The sequence below is a fragment of the Penicillium coprophilum genome (genome assembly GCF_028826855.1).
Source record: "Penicillium coprophilum strain IBT 35676 chromosome Unknown utg000006l_segment0_segment0, whole genome shotgun sequence".
NCBI classification, from domain to species: domain Eukaryota; kingdom Fungi; phylum Ascomycota; class Eurotiomycetes; order Eurotiales; family Aspergillaceae; genus Penicillium; species Penicillium coprophilum.
Window position 1 is genome coordinate 1,363,635 of NW_026622725.1, and position 23,464 is coordinate 1,387,098.

Sequence of the window (23,464 nt, forward strand, 5' to 3'; positions counted from 1 at the left end):
GACTGCTTTTTCCATCATGATACCCATACAAAACTTGCTAGAGCAAGGTGACAATACATAGGATTCAATAACATTGTCCTCTCTTCAACTTCTTCCACTTCCACTTGTATACTTCTCTATACTTCTACATTGACATAATAGTGACATACATCTCAAGTAAGTTTGTATCCTGAGGCCATCGACGCTCTGTTTATAAATACCCCCATCCTCCCCTTTTTTCTCTTCTCTTCTTCATCTCCCCTTCATCCCCTTTTTTCTTTTTCATCATCCCCCCATCCCCCATCCTTCATCCTTCATCTTTATTACCCTTCCTCACCCCCTTCCATCCTTCACCTTAACATTTTTGGGGTTTTATGACTGTCATCTATCCCTCGCCTTCTGCTCACCGGTCCCGGGGCAACCTGGTGCCGAGTTGGGAAGTGAAGAGACGGACTTCGTCATCATGTTGGTTCTGCAACGTTCTCTACCATTTACCTCATCCTTCATCTTTTGGTTTTCTTACTTGCTATCTATCCCCCGCCTTCTGCTCACCGGTCCTGGGGCAACCTGGTGCCGAGTTGGGAAGTGAAGAGAGGGACTGCGTCATCATGTGTGCTTTGCAACGTTCTCTACAATTTATCTTGCCATCTCTTGCTATTTACCCCAGCGATGGCTCGCACCTCACCGTGGTGCTGGGGTCTAGTAACCCTTCGGGGTGAAGCCAAGACGAGCCTGCCATCTATATGACATCTATATGACATTTGTTTACATCTTGTTTACCATCTCCACGTCATTTAATTGTCATTCATCTTCCACATTTATCCTTTGCCTTCTGCCCACCGTCCCTGGGGAAACCTGGTGCCGGCTGGGAAGGGAAGAGAGGGACCTGCCTTTGTGCAGGTGCCATCTACTTACCACTTCTGTTTTCTTATGTTCTCTCTGATATTCCTGCCATTTCTGCCATTTCTGCCATCTACTTTTCATTTATTCCGAGTCAGTCCAGGTTGCCCTGGGCTGGGTTGGTGCCATTTATTTCGCCATTTACCCCAGCGTTGGCTCGCACCTCATCGTGGTGCTGGGGTCTAGTAATCCTTCTGGATGAAGCTAAGGCGAGCCTCAATATTTACTTTGATTGTGTTTAGGTGTAGGCTTCTCTTTTTGTAGTGTTGTACACAATGTTGGTGACTTCTAAGTAGGGCTTGACGGTCGCGTGACTTGTCTTTTGATTTGTTCTGGTTGGACCCCACGCTCGTATAGATAGATTGGCCTTTTGTTTTGTTTTTACTAGTTATTTACTACGCTAGGTATATGGAACGATTGTAATCAAATGGTTCATGTTCTAAGTTTATGAAATCTAGTAAACGCTAAACAGATGGGTAAGACATGAGACGTCGATGCAAAATGGTCCTCACAAGGACAAAGAAAATGGAATGCTTGAACGCTTTTGAATCCAAAGAAAAAGATCAACAAGAAAATCATAATGAGAATGGGAGAAAGAAAGCAATGAAATGACAGTATGCAATGAAACAGGACCAAAGAATGCAAAAAATTGTGCAAGAAACCGAGAATATGCCAAAAAAAAACAAACAAAATAACAAGAAATCAAAACAACACAAGGAGTCCATCGGTCGGTTGAGCACCTCAATCCGAGGTATCCTCATCCTTACCAGGATACATGATATCTTGGCGATAGACTGCAAGCATATGATTAACAAAGACGAAGATGAACATGCAGACAATGCAAACAGTCATCGCAGAACCAACACCCTTGATCGCTGCGCTATCAAACGCATTACCAAGCGTAATAGTAGCAATAGTAAACCCGGTATTAGGGAAAACCATCGCCCACCAGCTCAGATGGAAGCTCGTCGGTGGCGCCCGAATAACCGCAATAGCAGCAACACAGAAGAACCAAAGGCTCAGCGCCCACAAGAACGCACCGGCTGTCAACGCCAGGATCTCAATCATGCGTCCATCAGCTGCAGTGTCCTCACTCCCCATCACCTTGAATGTCGCCGGCAGTCCCTGCGCCATACCGACCAGAGCAAGAGCCGTGAACGCGGGCGGTCCGACGCAGATGAACATCGCTGGTCGGTGTTCGCGGCATGGAAGACCGCTCTCCATCAGTCGTCCAATGTAGTGCGAGTACATCATGAACGAGATGCAGAAGCCCAGGCCTTGGAAGGTCATTCCGGCAGTGACGATTGGGATTGCTGCGCGCTCGGGCTGGCGTGAGGCGATGACGGAGGCAATCGTTCCACTTAGCATGATTGGGAATGCGGGTAGAATCCAGGAAGGCATCATTGTTTGGAGGCGGTAGGTGTGCGAAGTGAAGACGAAGGAGTATTGTACAACGGCGAGGGTGAAGGTGCAGAAGCAGTAGATCCAAAAGAGGACTTCGAGGGCTGTGGTGAAGGATGGAGCAGCATTTTCGCCAAAGTATTTCTCCAGGCCGCAGATGATGGTTGCGACGGAGAGCCAGAAGGTTGGGAAGAACAGGCCCTCGCGTTCATGACGGAGGGAGTTGAGGGCTCCGCCATGGATTATAAAGCGCGATGCCATGAGAGAGCAAACAAGGGAGAAGAGGACGAGGTTGATTATGTAGATGGCTAAACCGATCTCACGGTAGCCTCTGAATTTGTTTGGTTGGTTTGCTATGAGGAGGGCGAGGCCTCCTGCACTCATGGTGAGAGTGTACCATGCCCATGTGAAATGACGGAGACGCTCACGGAAGCTCAATGGGTAGTGCTTCTCGCACTTCTCTGAGTTCATGAAGGGTTTGTTGGAGTGAGCGGACGGCGGTGCAGATGAGGGTGCGGATGAAGGTGCGGATGAAAGTGCAGAATGAGGATAAAGCTCTGGGTTGTGATTAGGGTATGCCCCTAGTAGAGTTGGATTGGACATTGTGTATAGAAAGTATGAAGCCCTAAGTTGGAACAGGAAAGAAGTATAGAGTGAATGTATTCAAGATAAGACTATAGACCAATGGGTCATAGAATGGGAAAATAGAGTCAAGCCGAGTGGAGACTTTGAATTGAAGTGACTGAGATGATTGAAGTGATTCTGATGATTGAAATGAACTGGAAGGAGCGAAAGGGATATGTTAATATACCAGGATGAGCAGCAAAGACATCCAGGCATATCAATTCCATATTCTACTGAAGATCAGCCAAGAATTTCCAAGACTATACGTTTGATAGGGAAAAAAAATATTCAAAAAGGGATTCTATACAACGTACTCCGCAAGCAAGGCGATAGGGTCATCGTCAACCTACCACCGTCGTCAACGGGCATGTTAGACCCATAATTCTCTTGCACTAAGAGCAATCCATAAGAATAGATCGGTCCGGGATGTTGGGCTCGGACGATTCATCATACTCCATATGCGTCAGGGGGGTGAGTGGCGGTTAATGCCTCTCTAGGGGTTCCGGAAGCACAGAGATCCACTGATCCACTGCGGATATCTGGGCAGCAGGTTAGGCGCATGTTGCGGTTACAAAAACTTCGATGCCTAGGGGGAAGATCACGAAGTCAAGGGCGTGGGACTCTCTTGCCAAGAGCATGAAGGAATCATTGGTGCGTGAAAAAATTTTTATTTTCCCTGCGCAATTGAATATAACCTGGTCCTAGAAAGCCAGTCTGATTGACAATCTAACATATAGGTCAGTTCAACATCATGAATCAGAGACAAGTTACTCAGATGATGAATCTCAACCCCGATTTCATTCGGGCCGATGTCCCTCGCCGAACCTTCTTCTCCGAGATAAATAGAGGAAAGTCTAAGCAGGGATTCAACGTGCCTGGACGAAATGCCAAGAATGAGGATCGACTGTACATCGTTGACGGACCGCTGCCAAGCTTTAATTCGGTGGCTGTGAAGAAGAGACCGGATTGTATGAATTGGAAATACCAAGGTGACACCATTGCGTGTATGCACAACGCATAGAACATGTTCACTAGAATGTTATAATACGCAATATGCGTAGATCTCCAAGGAGAAGTTGCGTCAAAGTCGGTGGAGTTGAAACGTTGACGTACACTTGGAATCTCTTGGCACTTTTTTTTCTTTTTCCCCCTGAACTTCTCTCTCTCTCTTTCTCTTATCTCGTTCACAGCCCCCCAGACAACAACACTATTGAGAGAGGGATTCTCGCCAAGAATTCATTATGACATGGATGTTCTGTCGATCAGTCGATCTTTCAAGGGGGAAGAATTACTATTGGAAACTAGCCTTATCTTTGGTCTTGTTCTGCCAAGACGACGATATATGTCTACTCCTATTCTAGATCTATTGAGGCTATGGAGACTAATGGGTTCTGCCTACAGAGTACGAGAGTATGAGAGCACTGGGCTCACCCTCTGAAGTACTCAACTGGGATTCCACTGATCGTCCCGCAACTGGTTCCAGCAATACAATATATAAATAGCAACTTCATTCAAAAACAAAGCCCCAAGCCAAGATCATGCAAAAGAAAGGCAAGATAATGCAATGCACCTCAACAGAAAATGACAAATTCAAATTATGCAACAGAACACCCAGCACCTTCGAAACATATTCAGGGCAGCAATGCAGGAAATCATAACAAGTTTATGCAGAAAGAAAACATAAAAGTCTGGGCAGACCCATCCCAGACCCAATCACATCATCACATCTCACATCATGCGGTAGACAAGATCAGAGGCCAGCTCGGTCGTCAAGTCCAACAAAGCACGAAGACTCTTCGGAGAAGTGGACGTCTCAACCCGATCCACCTTTGCATCCACAGGCCGTAATGACGGCGTTGCCGAGACAGAATCATCGGCCGAATGATACCGTGCCAATTCCTTCACGTTGCACGCCGCATAGTGCACCACCAGTCGGCGTAACTCGTTCTCCCGAAGCTGTGTCGCGGATGTCGGCGAGATCGGCTCAAGTCGGGCTGTCTTGGTGTAGGCGTAGTGTACCAGCTCCAGTATCATCTGCGCCTTGGTGGCTGCCAAGCCGTCTAGAACTTGGGAATCGTCTTGATCGGCAGTTTCAAAGTCCACCGATGAGAGGATGAGAAGGTCGCGATGTAGCTTTCGAAGACAAAGCTGGGCGAGAGCGGGGATGAGGTACCGGGTGGCGAAGACGTAGACTTTCGCATGGAATGTGATGTAAGGTAGGTCGGTACTTGACGTCTCGACTGGGCTGGGCTTGGTTACCGGCTCATCATTGTATTGTAAGGATGTGAACTCTTCCCATAGGCTGAGGCCCGGCTCGCAGGGTGAGGTGACTTGATGTTGGGCGAAGGACATGTCGAGCATTGGTCTTGGGCGCTGTGTCTGGGTGCTGCTTCTGTCTTGAGTCCAGGAATCTTCCATCGACCCTTCCACGGGTGCAGGCAGTTCTTCTGCAGGGGCGGGCTCTTCCGCCGGTCGTTCCCATGACTCAGTCAGTTCTGGTTCTGCTGCCGGGGTAGGCTCTGCTGTAGCCAGTTCTTCAACGGGCTCTGTTTCTGGCTCTGGGAGACGCTCGACAGCAACTTCTGGGGGTGGTGTTGATGGTGGCGTAAGGTTGACAGGTTCAGTTGGTGGGGGAAGTTCTTCCTCGACAAGCTCTTCTTGTTTTTTGCCCTTCTTCCCTTTCTTTCCCTTCTTCTTGTTACCCTTGGGTTCTTCTGACTCCCATGACACAGGTTCTTCGGTGGGACCTGCCCATTCATCCTCAACAGGCGGCACTTCCTCGACTGGTACTCGTACAGCCTCCGCTTCGTGGTATGTCTCTGGCTTTGCCTCTGACTCCGCTGCAGAGACTGGGGCTTCGGACTCTGGAACCAGTTCGGCCTCAGGCTCTTGCGCAGAGGGTGGAGTGACCGGTCTCTTGACCTCGGCGGGCGCATGCTCAGACACCGACACCGACGCTGGCGCCTCAGGCTCAGGCACAGGCACAGACTGGTGAGCCACACCTTGTCCCCGATGACGATACTGCGGAGGTGGCGATGGAGCCGGGGGTGGCACAGTCGATGCGATTGAACCAGACCGGTAATGCTCTCTCCAGGTAGCGGTACTGGGCGAGCTCTCAACTACCCCAACCCTGTGATCTTCTCGGATCTCCGGACGAGGCACCTTATAATCGCCGGTATATGCATACTCACAGAAAGCGACAAAGGTTTCAACATCATCTTCTTCCAGAACGGCAATTCGGTGTTTTGATTCCCTCGTCGGGCCGTTCATGAGATTATGGAGTGGTTTGGAGACATGCTGAGCGAGTCCCGACTGGATTGTCAGCTTTGTATGTCGTGGGCCGACAAGGAAGGTGAATGATGGTGAGTGGATGATGCTGGGGATGTTGAATTAGCGGTCTGCTAACATTGTACCTATGTTATAGACTATACACACCTGGTAAAATCCGGAACAGACTCCATGAGAGCTAGTTGATCTTCGTCAGAGGGACTGAGAGGAAATTAATCAACATTCTAAGATGCAGGGTAGGCCCCATTAAATATTTCACCGCGCATTCCCACGACACCGGAAGCGATCTCGGGCGAAGATAGTAGTTTGCTACGTGTGCAGCTGTGATGGGGACAGGACCCATTCTGCTAACGCTAGACCAGATGACCCTTCATGAGAGATGTGAAATGGGGCCAAAGGAAATTGGGATGTTCTCGTGTATGTTCGCCCTACACTATACCGTCGATATCCTAATGGTTTATAACTATCCAATGCCGATGACCTCTCTATTTGAACCATTTGAATGCTATCCCGTTATCACCAAGGGGAAAAAAAACAACGCAAAACAGCCATACAGAGCAGCCATACAGGACAACTGGCGTTAACTGGATCCTAGACTGTCCAATTGTTCGGTGAGGTTGGCGTCAGCAGGTTTGTGCCCAATCCCCAGCCTCGAGAGAACCCAATCTGTGGCCTCACTGGCTGATTTGTTCCTGAAAGCTCCATCGGCCTTGAATTGGGAGCTTCACTTAATTTCTATATTTTGATTTGTCTTGGATCTCATGTATATCCTGGGATGTAGCGGTCAACGGCTGTACAGCGGTGCCCTAAAAAAGGTACCCGGACCTAATGAGGTATACCGAGGTTGAATTACTATGATATTCCTCTATATTCCTCTATATCAAAGGAAATATTCACAATAATAGCCGTTTCAAGTTTCTCACTCTTCTGCTGCAGGTTAAGTATATTCTTTGGCCCCTCCTGTCCTCAAAATAACCCTTTTACTAATTAGCAGGCCCATGAGTATATTTGACCTTCACACATGCAATATTCTTTAAATGTATGTAAAAGAGCAATGAACGACACAATCTATCCCGATATGTTCCCAATAAATCCAATAATATACAAAGCAAACTACAGATCAACTAGTATGCATCAACCGAATCTCGGTATTCCCAGGCTCCCACTCCCTCAGCCCTTCTCCAACACTGTACCAAAATCGCAACCGAATACATTCCATCCTCGCAGCCTCCAAATCCCCTTTCTCAAGCGCCTCCCCAAGACTCTCCACACATCTATCAACCCTCCCCTCATTCTCCTTCTTCAGCGCATCGATCTGCGCCTCCGCGTCAGCAGACCCCCCAACTTCCTCAATGGTCTCCTGCACCTCCATGACCTCCATCAGCGTCTCCGCATCAAGCGCATGCTTAGTCGACGCATCTTCCGCTGTCACGTCGATCCCGTGCCATTCCCGAAGAATATACTGTGCACGCTGCAGCGGATCCAGAAGTGTCCGGTACGCTTCGTTGATTCGTGCTGAGAGAGCCTCGGCTTGCTGCTTCTCTGTTCCGTTGGGGTATTTGTCTGGGTGGACGAGGCCTTGTAGTTGAAGGAATTCGCGGCGGAGATCGTTAGTTGAGATGGTGAATGGGGAGCCCGGTGGTGGGCCTGCTGGTAGTGTTCGAGGGAAGATTGTGTAGTGGTTGGTAATGTCTGGCGCGCCGGCGAGGATTGTCTTGCTTGCTTCTGTTGGGGTGGAAGATTTTGTTGAAGCAGAGCGGCAATGTGTCATCGGCGTCATAAGAGATTGACGTGTTGGGAGGGTTGTTACACCTCGCGCTGGCTGGCGATACCGGCAGAGTATGCATGCATCTTGGCTGTTTGATAGCGAATGGGTTGGTCGTGAAAGAGACCGTGGAATTGCTCTGCGGCTGAAATGTGTAATTCTCTGTGGACGAAAAGCCATGACTAAGTAGTGCTTTTACCAAGGCTATGGTCGAGGGAAGAGCTGTATATCTTCATAAGCCGATAAAAAGCCCTCGGCATACCGCTTTACGTCATCCCCGCACCCGACACGTGACGAACTACTTATAGACTGGATATTCGACAGATTTGGTTCAACGAATTACAGCCTGTTCTTTTAGTTGTATACAATTCCCAATTAGGTGGAATACGACAGATATTTGAATAGCAAACGTGTGGAACTGAATCATTCAATCCCCCAAAGCTTCACCGTACGATCGTGGCCACAGCTAGCAATCCACTTTGCATCGTCGCTGATATCCGTGCTTAGAACGTTGCCCGAGTGGCCGCTCAGCGACTTCACGAGGGACCAGTCATCTGCACTGAAGATGTTGACGCTCTTATCAAATCCGCTGCTCACAAAGAATGTGCCCGATTTCTTGGGCGAGGGCGCTTCCGCTGCTTTATTAACTGCAGCTGGAGCACCATCAATGTCCATGGCGCCATCTGTGGAAGGCAAGAACGACGCAGCCTCTGCGCCCTTGTACCAGCGGAGATCTGATACTACACTCTTATGCGCACCAATCCCACCTGGCTCCTTGTTGTTTCGCATGTCCCAGCATTTGACCCAGCCATCCCCAGAACCAGAGAGCACCCGATAACCATCAACACCCCAGTCCATAGCGTAGATCTCACGAATGTGGCCCTGGAGGAGCATCACGTTTTTTCCTGTCCGGAGATCCCAGATACGCCCGATGCTGTCGAATCCACCAGTAGCCACGAGAGAGCCATCGTTGTTGAATGACACTGCATATACCTCTCGTGAATGACCTTCTTGCAGGAGTAACTCGGTTGCCCTTTCGATATCCCACAGTCGCCATGAATTATCGAAAGATGCCGATGCTGCATATCGACCCGAAGGGTGGAACTCGGTACGGCATACGCGCGCTGTGTGTCCAGATAACGTAGCCAGCGGCTTTTCTTGATCAAGGGCCCAGAGGTTGAGATCTCCTTCGCCGCCTCCGGAGATCAAATTGACACTCGAGGGTGAGACATTCGAGCTAGGTAGAGTGGCACCGGGGAACCATGACAGACCACCCACTCGATCCGTATGCGCCTTGAAAGTCGCTTTTTCTTCGAGATCGGGCACGCCGAGCAATTTGATCTCGCCGCTCCAGTTTCCAGCAGCGATCGTCTGTCCATCCGGCGCGAATCGACAAATGCTGACCGGACGATCGCCAGCAATCTGAGATCCGTAAAGGTCAAATCCCCGTAATTTTTCCTTAACAGCTTTGCGGTGCTTGACATGCGTTCGAAGTGTAATTGTTGATTCGTCCTTGAGCCGGGCCACTCGAGCCTTTGCGCGCGGCAAAGAATAGCACGCAATATCTTTCCGCGCCTCGAGTAAATCTTGCCCACCATCTGTATAGAATTCTTCTTGTTGCTCCTCGACCTCCTCGTCCGCTTCTTCCATTTCTATTTCGACTCCGCCTTGTGTCTCCGCCATGTCGGTCAACAATTCACGTAGACGATCGCGACGCTCTGCTGGTCCTTCGCCGAATAGCGTAATGGGTTCCCCGAGCTCTCGTAGTCGTGCGCGCACTCGTGTGTCATCTGTTGGAACCACCATCGCTGCTGCTCTGCGTTTCCGTTCGAATTGCGATAGAATGGCGGAGGCCCGCTCTGTTGGGATACCCCCTGCAGTAGAGGGCATATCATAGTCTTGGTCCATTGCTATATTCTATTAGTAGGCTTCAACCAAAAGCTGGTTGATAACGACTTACGAAGATCGGCATAGCTGACGCCCATATCTGTGTCCTCCGTCTCCTCGACATAAGCCTGTCGCGAGGGGTGCATCATTTTGGGCAACTTAGAAGCTTATGCTTCTCTAGTAGTTCAATGGGCAAATTAAATAAGAAAAGCTTTACGCTTGGGTGTAAGAAAAGAATTGGGGTATCGCGTAGCGAAGCGAAAACAAAAAGGTTGGCGGGAGAAGATGTTGCGGGCGGCAGAATTGATAGAGGTTGGCGGTATAGTACTGGAGAGCATACAAGTTGACATCTGATCCAATTATGGGAGCATTCCACTACATGTTAGAAGAGTGTTTGAAGACCTTGTCTTGATTTGTCTTGTTTTCTTCCTGCATCCAGCCCATACCTGTACAGTTTAACCATTTCTGCCTGAGCAATCTGGCATCAACGAAAAATCAATGACGCCAGGCGGTCGGGGCGATAAGGATCTTATCCGGCTGCGATTCATACAGCTCCTTGATTTTTGGGCTTTTTTTTTATTTCTTTCTTTATACCTCATTGTTTTGTACCTTGTTCCTCTCGCTCGAAAATAGGAGCCCGCTTTCCAGGGAACCATATATAAGCCTCTAGACCTGCGATGATCCCGCCAAGTCTTTCGTGTAGAGCCTGCAGTTCAACCTGCAGTAGCCTACAAGCCATTGTTCGAGATGGCGTCTTTTCAATCTCCACCAATCCGAACACATACACACCCTCATTGTTCAAAAGCAAACATGTCCGCTTCTCGTCCCACACCACAAGAGTCAGAATAGACACCCGTCTAAGCCTGAGTCTAACCCGCCAGCCCTCCCGCCGGGCCTTCCACGCAACCCCAACAACTAATTTCGAAAAACCCTCAAAACTCTCTTACCGCGTCGCTGTCTCCTCCTCTGGCAAAGGTCGCCGTTTCCACCCTATTAAAAATGCATACAACTTCGACCCAACCGGAGACGCCCTAGGCGTCTTAAAGGACAAAAACTCCGTCAGCCGTCGGCGCAACCGCCCAGACTCAGGCGAAGACGCCTTCTTCGTCTCTCGCATCGGAAACCGCATCTCAGACTACCAAGACACAAACGCCGAAGCGGTCGCCTTCGGCGTCGCAGATGGCGTAGGTGGCTGGACAGAATCCCGCGTCGACCCTGCAGACTTCTCCCACGGCTTGTGTAACTACATGGCGCACACCGCGCAGACTTGGCATGAGCCCGCCGAGCGCTTACGCCCCAAAAATCTTCTACAGGCTGGGTACGACCAGGTTGTGGCGGATTCTACCATCCGCGCAGGTGGGAGTACGGCGTCTGTGGGCGTCGCGTTGCCGGATGGACGGGTTGAATTGGCCAATTTGGGTGATTCAGGCTCGGTATTGTTGAGGAAGGCTGCGGTGCATCATTACTCGGTTCCGCAGACGCATGGCTTCAATACCCCGTACCAGCTCAGCGTAATCCCGCCCCGTATGCGCGCCCAGGCATCTGTCTTTGGCGGGGCGTTTTTGGAAGACTTCCCCCGTGATGCGTCCGTTACCAATGTGCAGATGCAGCATGGGGATGTGCTTATCATCGCCACCGATGGCGTTTTTGATAACCTCAATAATCAGGATATCCTCAAGCTTGTCACGAGCCGCATGGTTATGACTGGGGCCTGGACGGCTACCGAGTCTGGAGTTGGGGTCTCGGAGAACCTGCGTGCGTTGGCTGCGCCGGGTGGGTTGGTCGATGCCCTTCCTACCCCGACAGGCTCGCCGCTCTCCAAGGACCCGGCTAACACCGAGTCCGGACCTGAGGATGGAGTCACGTTGCAGTCTGTTCTCGCCGCAACGATTGCTGGCGAGGCGAAACTTGCTAGTGTCGACTATCGCCGTGATGGGCCCTTTGCTAAGGAGGCTCAGCGCTACTATCCCGGTGATTATTACCGCGGCGGGAAAGTTGATGATATCTGCGTTGTGGTTGTCATTGCTGTCGATGATAGTGTTGCTGCGGATATTGCCTGATTTGGACAGGAAAGCTGGAGATCTTATGCCGGCTTCATAGTGTTTCCCTTTGTTTCCAAGCATGGTGTATAGCTACATGCATATGTATAGAAGGCGTGAGGATTTTTGATTTTGCAAAGAGGCACACAAGCATTTCATGCTTCTCCGATACCTTGACGATATTCAGATAGAGATTTTATAGAGACGACCGAACTGAACTACATGTTTTTCGACTTTTTCAGAGGATTACATATATATTGTTTACTGATTTACCAAACGGCCATTATGAATTCTTGTATTCAAGAGCTCAATACATGCAGAGAAGACATATTATCTTCATTACGTATCCTTGACCTTTCTGTTCATTTCCATGGCATAACGCAACCCTCCAATACTCTTGAGCCCGAGGTGACCTCGATAGTCAGATTGAACATCAGGGGAAAATCCTAACTCCCATGCTCCATGGCCAGAACACAGATGTGCAGAAGCTTTCAAAACAAAGGAACAATCACATTTTCAATTGATTCAAAGAAGCCTCGCTGGTTGGTCCAGCCCCGTATCCCAGTATTGCATTGGCAAGTGACAAAAAAGAGAAAAAGAAACAAACCGGCAGAATCGCGTAGATTGAAACAGAGACAAAGAAGAGAACATGAATGAGAGCGCAAATGAATAAGAGTAAGAAAAATAGACGTCGCAGAGTCGTGATTCTTAAACCACTTAAGCATCCTCGGACTTCTCCTCGGACTTCTCGGTGGGCTCCTCAACTGCCTTGTCCTCCTCGGGCTTTTCTTCCGTCTCAGGCTCGGGGGCCTTCTGGTCTGCGTCAGGCATTGGGGAATCAACATCCTTTGTCGACTTGGATTCGGGCTCCTTTTCTTCTTCTGTCTCGAGCTTGGGAGTTTCGACGCCATCCTCCTCCTTGGAGCCGTTAACGGCAGGCTTTTCATCCTTGTCCGCCGGGCCAGGAGTGTCCGCGTCCAAGATATTCTTCCAGCTAGACAAAATGTTCATCGCACGGTGACGGAAGTTGAACTCCTCGTCCCGGGGAATCGAATTGAGCTTGACAATCATCTTGAGGACTTTGTTAATCTTGGTCGAACGGATGATCGACACCTCCAAATCCGAGTGCTTCTCCAACTTGTCAAAGTAGCTAGCCATATTGGCCATTTCATCTTCCTTGGGGGGTTGGTCGCGGGAGATGAAACCCTTCTGGAGCTTGTGACGGAGGAACAAAACTGTAAGGTATAAGCTGGCCTGATCGGACTCGTCGGGGGTGAAGGGGGTTTGCGTACTCTCTTTCTCCTTCTTCTTTCTCAGCTCCTCTGGGTCAATGGGCTTTTCAGATTCCTTGGCATCGGCACTGTCTCCTTCCTCGCTGGCAGCGGGAGCAGCCTTGCCCTTCTTGGCGGGAGCCTTCTTGGCCTTGCTGGCTGGGGTCTTCTTTTCCTCGGCGGGAGCCTTAGGAGTGGTCAACTTCAGCTTTGTGTTGGACTTGGGTGTCTTAGCGGGCTATAATGTTGTGAGATGAGCGAGGCCAACATCAGACTGATCCTATATTACATACCTTTTCCGCTTCGGCATCGGTCTCAACGTCCTTCTTGCGCTTCTTAGAAGGAGCCTTGGACTTCTTAGAGTCATCCGCGTCCTCCATTTCAATGTCAGTTTCGGCACCCTTACTCTTGCGCTTGCCCTTCTTGGCCTCCTTTGCGGCCTTGGCAGCTGCCTTCTCCGCTTCCTGGGCTTCGAGCTCAGCCTCTTCCTGGTCAATAGCTGCCTGGTGATCGTTCAGGAGCTTCTTGAAGTACTGGAGGTTATGGCCCTCGGATGCAACCTTGTAGGCATTGATCAGCGATTTGGTTTTATTCTTCTCGGAGATGTCTTTGCATTCGGCAGGGTCGAGGGGGGTCAAGTTGGTATTGGGAACCCAGGCGCTGTCAAAAAAAAGTCAGTAGGAAGTTTGCGTCGGGCGTGGAGGCCGCGCGGATGTCGACTTACAATTCATTAGTCTCGAAGAACATGACGGGGAAGGTACGTTCATGGGCGCGTCTGCCACCGTCACCATAATCGCCTTTGTAGGATCCATCCTTTTGCATGGCGGTAACGGGACGGGTTTCGAGCAGGCTGGGAGGCAGAATGTCCTCGTCACAGATGATAGCAGGCCAGGGCGCATAACTGCGCAGGCGGGCAAGGTAAGTTTGGCCCGGCTTAGCGTCTAGGTGGGTGATGCGGCTCTGGGACTTCTTGCGGTTCAGCTTCTGGGTAGCACCGGTGGAGGTGCGGCGGTTCTTGGAGGACTTCTTCGCTGAGGCAGGGGTTCCGTTGGCCTCCGCGGGCGCAGCAGCCTCTGCATCGGCAGGTGCAGCTTCGGCAGTTTCACCATCGGCCTTGGCCTCGGGAGCCTCGTCAGAGGGAGCAGGTTTTTCAGCCTCGGCTTCAGCGTCCATCTTGTCGGTCGCAGCTTCAGGCTCTGGAAGAAACAGTGGGTTAGTGTCGCACAAAAATAGGATGTCCCGACCGGGGGACAGCGTTGAGAAAGGGGGCGCAAAATGATGAATTGCTATCAATCAGTCCATACTTACCGACAGGCTTGTCTTCCGACACAGTCACATCCTCAGACTTCTTCTCGGAGTCAGTGGGATTCTCAGCAACGCGCTCGGGCTGATCACCCTCGGGGGCAGAGACAGGGATATCAGCCATAATGGCAAGCTGTGATGAGATGAGTTGCAAGTCACTAAGCGATTGGTAGATTGAAGCTGGGATAGGTGGAGGAGGAGCTTCCAGGGGATGGTTGGAGGAGATGTGGAGAAGAGAGAGAGAGTCGCGAAAGGCGCGGGAACTTCAAAGACGCGTCTGAGAACGGAAACCCCAATGACGCCACGCCTTTTCTTCACCCACAACAAGAGTTGTGTTATAAATCAGAGATTATTTGTTTCGCTTTAAGATATGAACACTCTGATGATTTGGACAATGCAGGAGAGAGTTGCCCAATGCACAGAAGGGGGGGTCTCTGAATAGTTACCTGGAGTCGGTCACAATAGGCGCTTTGAGGTCTTTGAGATCTTTGAGGTCTTTGAGGTCACGACGGGAACATTTAGTCATTCAAGGTGTCATGGAATAGAGTCAACTCCCTGATAGGAAGTGGCGCCTGGGGTGAGATTGCCTGTGATGGCCTTGGATTGCTTGGAATTGCCGTATCGCAGATGGGCAGAGATATAAAGCGAAGGAACGACCCTCTTCTCGGATATCTTCTGATGTTTCACTGGCAGATTGATGGCATCCACTGACGTCTCTCTTCCAAGGCTTTATACCTTCACAACCACCGTATAGCTGGCACGGCACAAAAGCAATTGGCAATAGGTGATTGGTGATTGGTGATTGGAATGCGGAACTTTTGTTTGTCTTTGAGTATTGTTCAATCTCACATTCATTGCTCCATAGTATATGCCACTGCGAAGTACCCAGAGACGTGTATAGCTCGAACAATCACGATATTCAGGGTATGGCTGGGGCACGAGTAGATGTACCTGGCATTCTTCAGGGTTAGATCCTTTCAACTGCAAATTGATCGATTCAAACCAGACGAGGTAAGAAAAAAGTGACCTGTTCCTTTTCCTATTGCCACACTCAGAGCTTGTTACAGCTGGTGACATTCGCCTCCAGTCGCAAGTCGCAAGTGCAAGTCAGTGATCAACATATAGATCGAAGTATGCCAACAGAATGCTGTATTGAATGCTTCGAGAAGGTGGTGCGCAATTATCTGTAGGCAGAGATCGTAAACCCCAAGGGTCGGAAAGCTTGCGACTTGGTGCATACCTCGACGTGATCTCACGTTGTTACCTCGTGCCGGCGTCGGTGATGTTACCGGGGACCATGTTTCAATACGTGATATAGCACATCAGTATTGGATAGGCTGGGGACAAGGTTGTACTTGGGGAGAATACGAGGGACAAATGAAATCAGTTGCAATGGTGTGTTTTCATTTCTAAACGCATCTGAACTTCTATTGTAAGCGCAATCCCCGGATGATGCGATTTCATGATTTCGTTCTTTTTTTTTTTCCAGATCTGAGAGTCTTTCTAGAGGGATTCTTATATTCTAGATCTGAAAGAGATGAAGTTTGCGTGAGTCATTTCTTTTTGTCTTTGTTACATGCTATCTAGATGAAGAATCCCCCAAAGCTTTGTTAAATCTCCCTCCTACAGATCTGGCCAAATCAAAGAAAATCTGTTTGTTTTTGGTCAATCTCTAGAGTTCTTAATTATGAGAGACAGGAAGCTCGGATATTTATGCGACACCAAGAGGAAACCTCAAAGGACTCGGAGTTCACCCTAAGATAGGGACATACGAGTATGAAGCTTAATTAGGGCATTGAATATTGTACATATAGAGGGAAAAAGCCAAGTCTAAGATGTGGCTAGGGTCAAAGATAAATAGGTTCGCGCCATCTATGCTGCCGATGAACAGGGCTCGCTTGATAACAAAGCCCATCGAGATCATACGAGTCCAGACTTGAATTGGGTAGTGATTTGTTTCTCGTTATTGCACAGCTGTGCCACGGAGGCCAGTAACAAGAATTCATTGACGAGCAACCCCGAGGCGATCGTGTTACATTAGGTCTGTTGTTGGATCCATTCTCAGCTTGTCTGGTAGGCTCTGGAAGAAGGTCTCTTGCATAAACATATTAATTAGCCTAGGTACAGGAGGAGACATTAGGATACGCGTTGACCGAAAGATAATAATGCGTCCATATACACAGATTATAAACCAGAGGTCTGGTTGGGGTTCATACAGGGTATCAAGTTCTAAAACAAAGACGCTGATTCCAAAGTCGAATCATGAAATGCCAAACCCTGGTCAGTGGAGTGGACTCAAATGCCACGTTCCAGAGTACTTTCACTCGCGTAGCCCTCTTCGGTGACATCAAGAAGTGACGGTTCCGGTTTGTGAATTCGAACGAGGCAAAGGAAGTAGTCTTCCAGTGGCAAGAGATTGAGCAACACCCCATTGAAATACCACCCCAAGGCACACACCACAGCTCCCGCGACTGCATCGAGAATAAAATGGTTGGCCGTGGCAACGATAGCTACCAGGATGGTAAATGGATATAGGAAGCCAAGTATGACACAAACAAGGCGGTGCCACGATGGGAGTTCCAGTCTTAGGCTGCGGGTCAGCCTGGTACGCAGGATTGTGTGCCGGTGGTGCTGTGGTAGAGGGATTGTTATCAATGTGAGGCCGATCATTAGAGAGTAGCCAAAATGTAAGGAAGGCATTGCCGCTTGGTCAGAGTCAGTCAAGGATCTGTGAGAATTCGGGTTGGACGACACTTACCATATTGATTACAGAAGCGATTTTCCGTCCAAACACTGCCCGATCCATTAATGCCATGCACCGTATCCACAAAGCCATAACTGCGGGCTAGATCCGCATCTTGGCCATCAGCAGTTGTGTCACTTAGTAACCGAGGCGGCATGCAAGGCCAAAGAGTGAAAACCACAAATGCGAGAAGATTGCACACGGCCAATGTTCGCCGACGCGCCTGGTATAGAAGAGGACCTGCAGGCGATCCGCTCGTGGCTCCCTTGGGCTTTCCGGGCTGGGTCTCATCGATCCGATTCCGCACGGTAGTATAGTAATAGAGCCAGACGAGAAACGCGATTGTTCCAGGAATGTGTATAAAGGAGTATATCCAATTGATCCAAGACATAAGAAGGGGGCGGTGAAGGTAGTGACTTTGAATCGAGGTTTCCCAGAACATACCCAACTTCTCCTCGATCACGATTAGTTGCAATGCATGTTTCCTCGCAACATCGACGGTGTCGTCCTTCAGCGTCACGGCGGTAAACGCGCGACCGAGCTGGTATGTCTGCATAAACTGTGAGCTTCTCACCTCTTCCCTGTTGCGGAGCCATGGGTGGGATAGGGTGAACGGTATAAAGAGGAATCCCTCAATCCAACAAGCAAAATCAGAGATCGGACCTACCCAGTAAACCAAGGCCCAATACCAACATTCCACTAAGAAAGGAAACTTTCGAAGTAACCGACTGAGCAAGCGGTCTTGGAAGACAATAGTATTTGGCGAGGACACCTCAAAGGTCACACCCAGGAGTCCAACCTGTCGCTTGTGCCATCGATCTTCCGCTTGTGGTGAATGAGACCGAGAGCGCAGTAAGCCATCCTTTGTCGATTGGCTCGAGTATCCCGACTCCAAGGAATCAGATGAGGCTCGTCGAAGGTTTGAGTTCCGTCGAGTGTTGTACTTAGTCGAGGATCCCACAGAGCGGTTAATCCAAGTACCTCCAAACAAGAGAACAATAACCACCAACGGTTCTATGACCGCCCCGGCTCCCATGATGAGTATAAACACAGGTCCTAGTCCCTTAGATACCGTTTTCCGCACAAGAAAAAGGGAAAAGCCCTAATAGGTCGACCAAGTAGTACCTTAAGAATGAGGGGTGGATATGTTGATACTTGGGAGAAGGGGGGGGAGGAGGGAGGAGGACCTTTTCAGAATCCCAATGTCCACGGCAGGTGCTGTGTGTGAACAAGTACTAGGCAAGGGCGGGTGTCACCGGAATACTGCATAAAATTGTTTTCCATTTGCTTTTTATACATGAACATAATGGCCAAGAGCTGTTGGGGAGCTATACGAAGTACGAATGTACGGAATACGGAGGTACATGTGATGTATTACCAGATTAGCACATTTTAATGCCCAAGACACACAACTTTTTCTTTTAGTAATAAAAGTATTGAGTACACGCATTTTATAGGCAGATCTCGTACTGTGGGAAGTACCCGGTACTCCGTACAGCCAGGCATAAGTTTCTGCACCTGCCCCACAAGGCTGGCACCTGCCCAGCTGTGGGCACCCGATTACATAACATTCCGCCCGCAAAATAACGACACTCCTACCTATCTATATACATATATACGAAGTAGAAAAATATCAGTTCTCATACATATCATAGAGATAACGGTTTCGAGGTTTAGAACTAGAGAAGCCCTTTTCCTGGAAAGTTAGGGCCTGGTAATTCAGACCGGTTCAAAACATCTACGGTCTTGTAAACTAAGTGGGACCCGTGCAAAGGCACCTTGGACCTCGGAACTCTCCCTATCTCGACTCCCGAGACGGAGTCTCCGGTATCCGAGCCGCTAGGTGTACTCTGTAGACTCCTTTGAGTTCGTATAGTTCTTCCCGAGGTCTTTACTAGGAAGTTCCCAATAATTCGATTGTAAAGAATCAACTTGGAAGATAACTTAATGATGCAATCTATACGTGTGCTATGGTTTTCGATGAAATACGTTTGACGTCAATCCATTTCCCATACATAATCTGGAGGCGCAGGGCGGCGCGACCACTTCAACAACCGCCTAGATATGTTCTTGATGAATCCCCTTACCGGGCGTGTCATTAGCCGCACCTCATCACAGGTCATTGCGTGGTCAAAATCCAGGCTATTTTCTACCACGTCGAGCATATATCAAGAAGTCACTCTTCTGCAAGATAAGCAAAATGGCTTTGGTTTCGCGCGATCCAATCCCAGACCTGCCAAGCCCAGAACAAAGGGGGTCACGGAGATCCGAGGCCCCTACTACTCGGTGGGTATTACTCCGTACTCCGTATATCGTATATTACCGGTCGCCCTGAAACCTAACCTCAATCAGGTCATGGGCAAAAGATATCTCGCAGATATCCTCGAGACGTAAGATTCTACAACAAACCCCCAAATAATTCACCAAATGACATCTGACAATCACTGAAAAGGATGGGCGACCATGTAGATGGTCTCAAGTTTGCCGGAGGTGAGCCCCGCCCAATAGGGCTTCGGTCCTCGTCAAGCTTGGCGGCGCTAAGACAAATCAGGTGCTTTTTCTCTCTTTCATGAGAAATCCCTACGGGAATTGGTGGATCTTGCGCATGAGCATGGCGTGTACATCTCAACGGTAAGACTGTCTCAGACTAACAAATTAGCGCCTTTGAGAGCATATTCTTGACACAGGGTTCCATCTTTTTAGGGTGGATGGGCTGAACATCTCCTCACACACCCCGATCCGAACACGGTATTTGACCGCTACTTGAAAAAATGCAAGGATCTCGGGTACGTGCATTCTCAGTAGTCCGAAATATAAAATCTGACTGGTCAACATAGACTTGATGTCATCGAACTATCTTCCGGTTTTCTGTCACTCCCAGAGGATGACTGGCTCCGTCTGGTTGATAAAGTCCACTCATACAAGTTGGAACCAAAACCTGAGTTAGGGATTCAATTTGGGGCCGGTGGAGACACTCCTACCTCGGGACTGGAAGCGATTGGGACCTCTGATCCGGGAAAATTGGTGAATTTGGGTCGTAGATTCCTCGATGCCGGTGTGAAACGGTTGATGATTGAGTCAGAAGGTATTACTGAGAACGTTACCTCCTGGCGGACTGATGTAGTGTCGAAGATCATGAAGGAGCTTCCTCCGGAGCGGGTCATGTTTGAAGCTGCAGATCCCAAGGTCTTTAATTGGTACGTCCGCGAATTTGGGATTGATGTCAACCTGTTTGTGGACCACAGCCAGATTGTGCAGTTGGAATGCCTGCGGACTGGCATCTGGGGCACTGCCGACACTTGGGGTAAGATAGTGTCATTCCGGCCATGATCTTCGAATGGATTTGGACTTGAAGTGCATTTCTTATTGTCATATCAATGTATCAAAGTATTATCCAAAGTTGTGATTCGAAGTCCATGTGTATATTGAGCTCGAGAGGTGGGATAAGCGGCCGCTTAGTCACATTGTGGAGTCCGGGGCATGCAAACGCCCGCACTTGGTGATCTTCAACATTAGATTCAGCCTTAGCGATGGCTTGAATCAGTCTAAATAGCGCCCGGCTCAATCGGTTCGGTCACCTTACGCCCCCGATGACGACCAGTGGAACCCTGAACAAGTGACTCGACCTATTCACCGAGCGAGCGCGGCGATCGGGATGCCTCGGGCCAGCACTACCCCGGGAGCACGGCTTCGATGCCGGCGAGCCTGCGACAGCTGTAAAAGGCGAAAACAGAAATGCAACGGTGAACAACCATGTACAATATGTGTTCAGAGGCACAAAGAGGCGGAATGTCATTTCTCGGATCGACCTGCACGCCTACTCAAGCCAGATCCCAAGGACTCGACAATGTTGCTCAGCGAGCGCGTGACAACATCTCCTCAGCGCGAAACGGCAATGGAACGCCTTCTGAACTCTCTAGAAGATCAAGGAATGAATATGGAACGCCAGGAAAAGGACGAGAAGGAAGGGACGGCTCCCGTGCCAAAAGTAGCGCGGCTTCTGCGCGACGGCCAGGGAAAGTTTATGTATATTGGTGATTCGGCAAGTTTGTCGTTTTTACAGAATTTGCGACGTGTCGTACTGTCTTCTATTGGCCGATGTGAGTTTACCGAGGACAACTCGCGACACTCAATGCTCGAGGCGTTTCAAAGCAACCCAAGCACTCAGCCCGGAGCTCTAGTTACACCACCAACCAACGACGAAGCCCAACGATTAGCTCGTCAGTTTGTGCTCGCCACAAGCCCATTGCTTGACTTATTCGATTTGGAAGAGTTCCATCCACGGCTGGCTAATTGGGTTGCAAACCCGTCGGGTGACGAGGATACCGTTAGCTCTATCTTCTATCTCGTCCTTGCAATTGGAGCTCAGGTCTCTGATATTGATCAGACGGTGGCTGAGCAATATTTTGGCAGCGGCCGTCAACTAGCTTTCTCGGCATTTCAGGAAACCCCCAGCATACACACAATTCAATCATACATTTTGGTTTCCATGTATATGCTCGGCGCATGCAGGCGCAATGGTGCATTTATGAATCTGGGTGTTGCTTTACGTGCTGCATACGCAGTAGGAATTCATCGCAAGGACGCAAACGCGCTCTTTTGCGGGCGTGAGCGCCGAGCGAGGGAGCGAGTCTGGAAGAGTCTTCGGATGATGGACCTATTCCTCAGCGCCTCCTTGGGACGCCCTCCCGCGACTTCAGACTATGACCATGATATACGTGAAGACACTCTTATATCAGCGGAATCACAACCTCGTTTGACCGTAGATCAACAAGTTTCTGCTGCGGTGATCTCTCTTTGTCGAATATTCGAACGGATCTTGACCGATGTGTACATGAAGCAAGTCATATCAATCAATGTTGCCGAGAAGGTCTCCAACCAGCATCGGGCTTGGGTTCGCACTCTACCAACAATCCTCAAAATGCAGACCGAGCGGCTCGAAAACAAATCCATGGAGAACAGCCTAGCTGCAGCTCATGTGTTCGGGTCATATTACTGGTCTATCATCCTTTTGACACGGCCGTTCCTCATATACCGTGTCGCCCAGTATGTCAAAGGCAAACCTGATTCATCCTCCGAAACTCGAAATGGTAGCTCCCGAGTGTCCTTGTTCGCCGATGCATGTGTCTATTCCGCCCTCCGAGGCCTAGACGTGGTCGATGATCTCCGCCATTATTCCTCACTTCCACGACGACTACCCTTCTTGATCAACTCTGTCTTCAACTCTGTCATCGTCCTAGGCGCTGCATGTTTCGCCGACTATGATAATATCCTCCCCTTGGAAGAGGGATTGAATAAAGCCGAACGGTTCCTAGGACTATTTGTCCCGCACGACCCACACGCATGCCGTTTCTTTCAGATCATCAAATACCTTCGTGCTGCTATAACCGAGTATGTTTCCCGGCGAAATAAACAATGGATGAATAGGCGCAGCAAACAGGTTGACCAGCTCTTCGGTCAAGTCGGTGGCGACGAGGATCGCAACTCCCCAGATGCTCCGCCTTTCACCGGTCCAGGTGATATTCACCCATCTGCACCTGCAACTGCACTTTCTCCTACCTCCCCTGGCAAAACACCCGCTGGCACTTCCTACATCCCCTCCGAACCACTCCCTCAACCTCAATTCTCAACCGACAACGACGTGTGGGAAGCCCTGTGCAATGGCTCAGACCCCACTGCAGCTTTGTCCTATGATGCAGCGATTTCTGCGTTAACCACCTCGGGAATTCCGGTGGGCTGCTCTCCTGGCGGGACTATTCCTTCCGGTCCACCCCCGGTGTCCGGCCCATCCCCGCTTTCGGACGTGATGTTCCCCGATAATGGTCTGTTGTATATGGCTGAGGATCTTCCGGTCTTCGGCATCTGGGGGGATGAGCCGTGATTACCCAGGCTGGAATTTTATTTGAAAGATTTAAGATGACATCGAAAGTGGGTGTACTGGCCCAGGTTTGGTTGCGAGGATGTTTATGATTCAATGACTCACCGTGTATTTTTCTGTGCTTGTATGGTTGGACGTGTTCATTAATATATATACCCCCACGTACCGCACCCAAGGGCGAATTGACTTATTACATGGTATCCCTGCGAAACAGAATCTACGTGAGATAGGTCAAATTTCAGGGCGCGACAAATGACCCAATCGGGACAAGTATACACGTGTCTTTATAGGTACCGTTCAGGCCGGGGTTGTCATTTGGGCAATTTGAGTGCCGCTTTATGAGCGCCCTAAAGGGGCTGCTTATGAGGATGATTGGTATTACGCATA

General features: G+C 49.6%; 10 protein-coding genes across 10 annotated transcripts; 4 read left to right on the forward strand and 6 right to left on the reverse strand.

The window, feature by feature from the left end:
• Positions 1–360: 360 nt before the first annotated feature.
• N7500_009482 (tellurite-resistance/dicarboxylate transporter family protein) lies at positions 361–2,883 on the reverse strand (the record flags this gene model as incomplete). Its single annotated transcript, XM_056680621.1, has 4 exons — positions 361–451; positions 532–608; positions 642–718; positions 1,647–2,883. The coding sequence occupies 4 exons, from the start codon at positions 2,881–2,883 to the stop codon at positions 361–363; spliced, it is 1,482 nt and encodes a 493-aa protein (XP_056528003.1).
• A 772-nt stretch (positions 2,884–3,655) lies between these two features.
• Positions 3,656–3,925, forward strand: N7500_009483 (uncharacterized protein; the record flags this gene model as incomplete). The annotated part of the gene is made up of 1 exon (XM_056680622.1): positions 3,656–3,925. One exon carries the CDS (start codon positions 3,656–3,658, stop codon positions 3,923–3,925), a length of 270 nt encoding a protein of 89 aa, XP_056528004.1.
• Positions 3,926–4,632: 707 nt separating this feature from the next.
• On the reverse strand, positions 4,633–6,365 carry N7500_009484 (uncharacterized protein; the record flags this gene model as incomplete). Its single annotated transcript, XM_056680623.1, has 2 exons — positions 4,633–6,280; positions 6,340–6,365. The coding sequence occupies 2 exons, from the start codon at positions 6,363–6,365 to the stop codon at positions 4,633–4,635; spliced, it is 1,674 nt and encodes a 557-aa protein (XP_056528005.1).
• Positions 6,366–7,312: 947 nt separating this feature from the next.
• N7500_009485 (J-type chaperone JAC1) lies at positions 7,313–7,963 on the reverse strand (the record flags this gene model as incomplete). Its single annotated transcript, XM_056680624.1, has 1 exon — positions 7,313–7,963. The coding sequence occupies one exon, from the start codon at positions 7,961–7,963 to the stop codon at positions 7,313–7,315; it is 651 nt and encodes a 216-aa protein (XP_056528006.1).
• A 417-nt stretch (positions 7,964–8,380) lies between these two features.
• On the reverse strand, positions 8,381–9,993 carry N7500_009486 (putative pre-mRNA splicing factor; the record flags this gene model as incomplete). The annotated part of the gene is made up of 2 exons (XM_056680625.1): positions 8,381–9,867; positions 9,918–9,993. The coding sequence occupies 2 exons, from the start codon at positions 9,991–9,993 to the stop codon at positions 8,381–8,383; spliced, it is 1,563 nt and encodes a 520-aa protein (XP_056528007.1).
• Positions 9,994–10,521: 528 nt separating this feature from the next.
• On the forward strand, positions 10,522–11,904 carry ppmA (type 2C protein phosphatase PTC7; the record flags this gene model as incomplete). Its single annotated transcript, XM_056680626.1, has 1 exon — positions 10,522–11,904. The coding sequence occupies one exon, from the start codon at positions 10,522–10,524 to the stop codon at positions 11,902–11,904; it is 1,383 nt and encodes a 460-aa protein (XP_056528008.1).
• Positions 11,905–12,600: 696 nt separating this feature from the next.
• N7500_009488 (uncharacterized protein) lies at positions 12,601–14,580 on the reverse strand (the record flags this gene model as incomplete). The annotated part of the gene is made up of 4 exons (XM_056680627.1): positions 12,601–13,392; positions 13,448–13,814; positions 13,879–14,350; positions 14,463–14,580. 4 exons carry the CDS (start codon positions 14,578–14,580, stop codon positions 12,601–12,603), a joined length of 1,749 nt encoding a protein of 582 aa, XP_056528009.1.
• A 2,171-nt stretch (positions 14,581–16,751) lies between these two features.
• N7500_009489 (phosphatase PAP2 family protein) lies at positions 16,752–18,235 on the reverse strand (the record flags this gene model as incomplete). The annotated part of the gene is made up of 2 exons (XM_056680628.1): positions 16,752–17,161; positions 17,215–18,235. The coding sequence occupies 2 exons, from the start codon at positions 18,233–18,235 to the stop codon at positions 16,752–16,754; spliced, it is 1,431 nt and encodes a 476-aa protein (XP_056528010.1).
• Positions 18,236–19,263: 1,028 nt separating this feature from the next.
• On the forward strand, positions 19,264–20,529 carry N7500_009490 (phosphosulfolactate synthase; the record flags this gene model as incomplete). Its single annotated transcript, XM_056680629.1, has 6 exons — positions 19,264–19,485; positions 19,552–19,589; positions 19,652–19,689; positions 19,751–19,830; positions 19,903–19,985; positions 20,037–20,529. The coding sequence occupies 6 exons, from the start codon at positions 19,264–19,266 to the stop codon at positions 20,527–20,529; spliced, it is 954 nt and encodes a 317-aa protein (XP_056528011.1).
• A 517-nt stretch (positions 20,530–21,046) lies between these two features.
• N7500_009491 (putative C6 transcription factor) lies at positions 21,047–23,080 on the forward strand (the record flags this gene model as incomplete). Its single annotated transcript, XM_056680630.1, has 1 exon — positions 21,047–23,080. The coding sequence occupies one exon, from the start codon at positions 21,047–21,049 to the stop codon at positions 23,078–23,080; it is 2,034 nt and encodes a 677-aa protein (XP_056528012.1).
• Between the last annotated feature and the right edge of the window lie 384 nt (positions 23,081–23,464).